At 47.5% G+C, this 2893-nt stretch overlaps 1 protein-coding gene across 3 annotated transcripts in view; it reads left to right on the top strand.

Moving 5' to 3' along the window:
- Window positions 1–1802, top strand: part of Lmbr1l (limb development membrane protein 1 like) — a 17938-nt gene extending 16136 nt beyond the window's left edge. For all 3 annotated transcript variants that reach the window (XM_015493304.2, XM_048802652.1, XM_048802651.1), the window contains 2 exons: window positions 839–1000; window positions 1205–1802. In XM_015493304.2, coding sequence (XP_015348790.1) covers window positions 839–1000; window positions 1205–1272 — 230 coding nt within the window. In that variant the 3' untranslated portion in view covers window positions 1273–1802. The remainder of the gene's footprint in view (window positions 1–838; window positions 1001–1204) is intronic.
- Window positions 1803–2893: the final 1091 nt, after the last annotated feature.

Raw genomic sequence — 2893 nt, 5'->3', positions numbered from 1 at the left:
TTTTTTAGTTGTAGTTGGACACAACACCTTTATTTATTTATTTATTTTGAGAGAGAGAGAGAGAGAGAGAGAGAGAGAGAGAGAGAGAGAATATTTCAATATTTATTTTTCAGTTTTCGGCGGACACAACATCTTTGTATGTGGTGCTGAGGCTCGAACCCGGGGCTGCACGCATGCCAGGCGAGCGCGCTACCGCTTGAGCCACATCCCCAGCCCCACCTTTATTTATTTTTATGTGGTGCTGAGGATCGTACCCAGACCTCTAACGTGCTAGGCAATTGTTCTACCACTGAGGGGCAACCCCAGCCTGTCCCCCCCCCCCCCGCCATTTTGTTTAATTCTTAACAATTGCATTCTTTCCTCTGTTTTACAGTTGAGTAGAATGAGGCACAGGGTTTAAGGAGCTTGTCCTAGAGCACACAGAAGTTGTTGGGCTGTGAACCAAAGCAGACTGTTCATAATCTAAGCCTTTAGCTACCCCACTGCTCTGTGTACTCAAGAAAACTTGGTGACCAGCTGGTAGATTCTTAGCCTAGGAACAAGTTGCAGACGTGGGAGCTCCTAAGGACACCTGAAGCCAGAGAGGCCCCATTGGAGAGAATAAGCCAGACTCTGGAAGGAAAACTAGAGCAAGCGTAGCTGCTGATACTTCCTTCAACAGCCTTGGACTGGCCTTGGAACAGAGTTTGAGAGGTGGTAGTAATACATGCACAGGAGAGGCCAAACTATCAGTTGCAGTGTTGAGATATGGCCACCAGGAGGCAACAAAAAGTTGGGTTTGCTACAGGAGAGGGACTGAAAAACCCCCTTCTCATCCTGGCCTTCCTTTGTACTTCAGGGCTCACTCGCTTTGACCTGCTGGGTGACTTTGGACGCTTCAACTGGCTGGGTAATTTCTACATCGTGTTCCTCTACAATGCAGCCTTTGCTGGCCTCACCACACTCTGTCTGGTGAAGACCTTCACCGCAGCTGTGCGGGCAGAGCTGATCCGGGCCTTTGGTGAGAAGGCGTGGGAGGTGCAGGCTGGTAGGGTGGTTATATGATAGGGCTCTAGACCAGGAGTCATTCCTGCTGGGGGAGGGCTTGCTTCTTGTTTTCTATGTAACATATCTTATCCACCCATTTTGTACCCTGGTTGTTTTATCCTTGAGGGACTAGACCTAAGCTGTCCTTCTGATTGTGTACTCTCCCCCACTTCTCCAGGGCTGGATAGACTACCGCTGCCTGTCTCTGGTTTTCCCCGGACATCCAGGAAGACCCAGCACCAGTGACCTCCAGCTGGGGATGGGAGGGAGAAAACTGGACACTGCCATCTGCTTCCTAGGCCTGGAGGGGAGCCCAAGGGTGGTTGGACCTCAGGACCTGGAATCTGAAAGGGTGGGTGGTAGAGGGGAGCTGAGCCATCTGCACTGTTGCATAATCTGAGCCAGAGTTTGGGACCAGGCCCCTGCTTTTCCAGACTTAACTGTGGCCTCAGCATAGGGTGGAGCTAGTTGACTGGATCTGGCTCCTGGTCCCAAATCCGTTTACACATCAAACTGCCTCACTGTTGTTCAGGGCCATGCCTGTAGTCATGTTTACATGATTTGATGTGCAATAGGGTAGGGAGGGGGTGGGAGGGACTGGGCAAGGGGCAGGCTTGAGAGGCAGGTTGTCTCCCTTGCCTCTGTCCCAGCAAGCCTTAGCACTGTGCTATCCTAGAGGGGCTTTGGACCACTGGAGAAAATGGGGGCATAGGGTGAAAGAGGCTGCACCCATCAGCAATAAAGTTGATCCCAGGGTTTGCTTTGGTTTTTTTAAAGAGCCTGTCTCTGTGACTATTTGAACAGCCTTGTTCCCACCAGTCCCGAGTCTACCATCTGAGAAACAGAGGGATCTTGCCGCCATCTTTTCCTTCCCTTCTATCTACATTCTCAGTGTTATTTTGGTACATAGATCTAGTATTAGGCCATATAGTTGAGCAGTGGGAAGCTCCTCTTCCTTTTGCCTTGCTTAAAACTGGCTGGTCCCGCAGGGTGCCGTGGCAGATGTCTGTAATTCCAGTGGCTTGGGAGGCTGAAGCAGGAAGATCACAGAGTTCAAAGCCAGCCTCAGCAACGGCAAGGCACTGAGCAACTCAGTGAGACCTTGTCTCTAAATAAAATACAAAATAGGGCTGGGGATGTGGCTCAGTGGTTAAGTCACCCTGAGTTCAATCCCCAGTCTCTCCTAACTCCCCCCCCCAAAAAAAAATGGCTAGTCCCCTGCTCTTCCTTATACTCATGACCTTGTTTCTGTACCTTTGGAATTGGGGGTTGTAGGGCATAAGAACAGGAATAAGATAACCTCCCCATATATACTCAACCTTCAGCCCTGTCCTCCCTGATGTGACAATTGGTATAGACTAAAAGAAGTGACTGCTAGTGAGAGCTGTGGCACATGCTTATAATTTCAGTATGTTTGGGAGGCTGAGACAGAAGGATTGCAAATTCAAAGCCAATCTCAGGAACTTATTGAGGCCCTAAGCAACTTAGATCCTGTCTCAAAAAAATGAAAAGGGGAGCTGTGATTGTGGCTCAGTGGAAGAGCACTTGCCTAGCATGTTTGAGGTACTGGGTTCAATCCCCAGCACCACATAAAATAAAGTTTAACAAATAAATAAAAAGGGCTGGGATATAGCTCAGTGGTAAAGTGCCTATGCTAAGCTTTAGAGTAATATCACTTCAGAGCTCATTTTTTATTTATTTTATTTTATTTTATTTTTGGTACAAGGGATTGAATCCAGGGGTGCTGTATCACTAAGCCACATCTCTAGCCCTTTTTACTTTTTATTTTTTTATTTTATTTTTTTTAATATTTATTTTTTAGTTGTAGTTGGACACAATACCTTTATTTCACTTATTTATTTTTATA

This window comes from Marmota marmota, unplaced genomic scaffold, assembly GCF_001458135.2.
Source record: "Marmota marmota marmota unplaced genomic scaffold, marMar, whole genome shotgun sequence".
Classification (NCBI taxonomy): Eukaryota; Metazoa; Chordata; class Mammalia; order Rodentia; family Sciuridae; genus Marmota; species Marmota marmota.
This window is presented reverse-complemented; position numbering and strand designations above follow the sequence as displayed.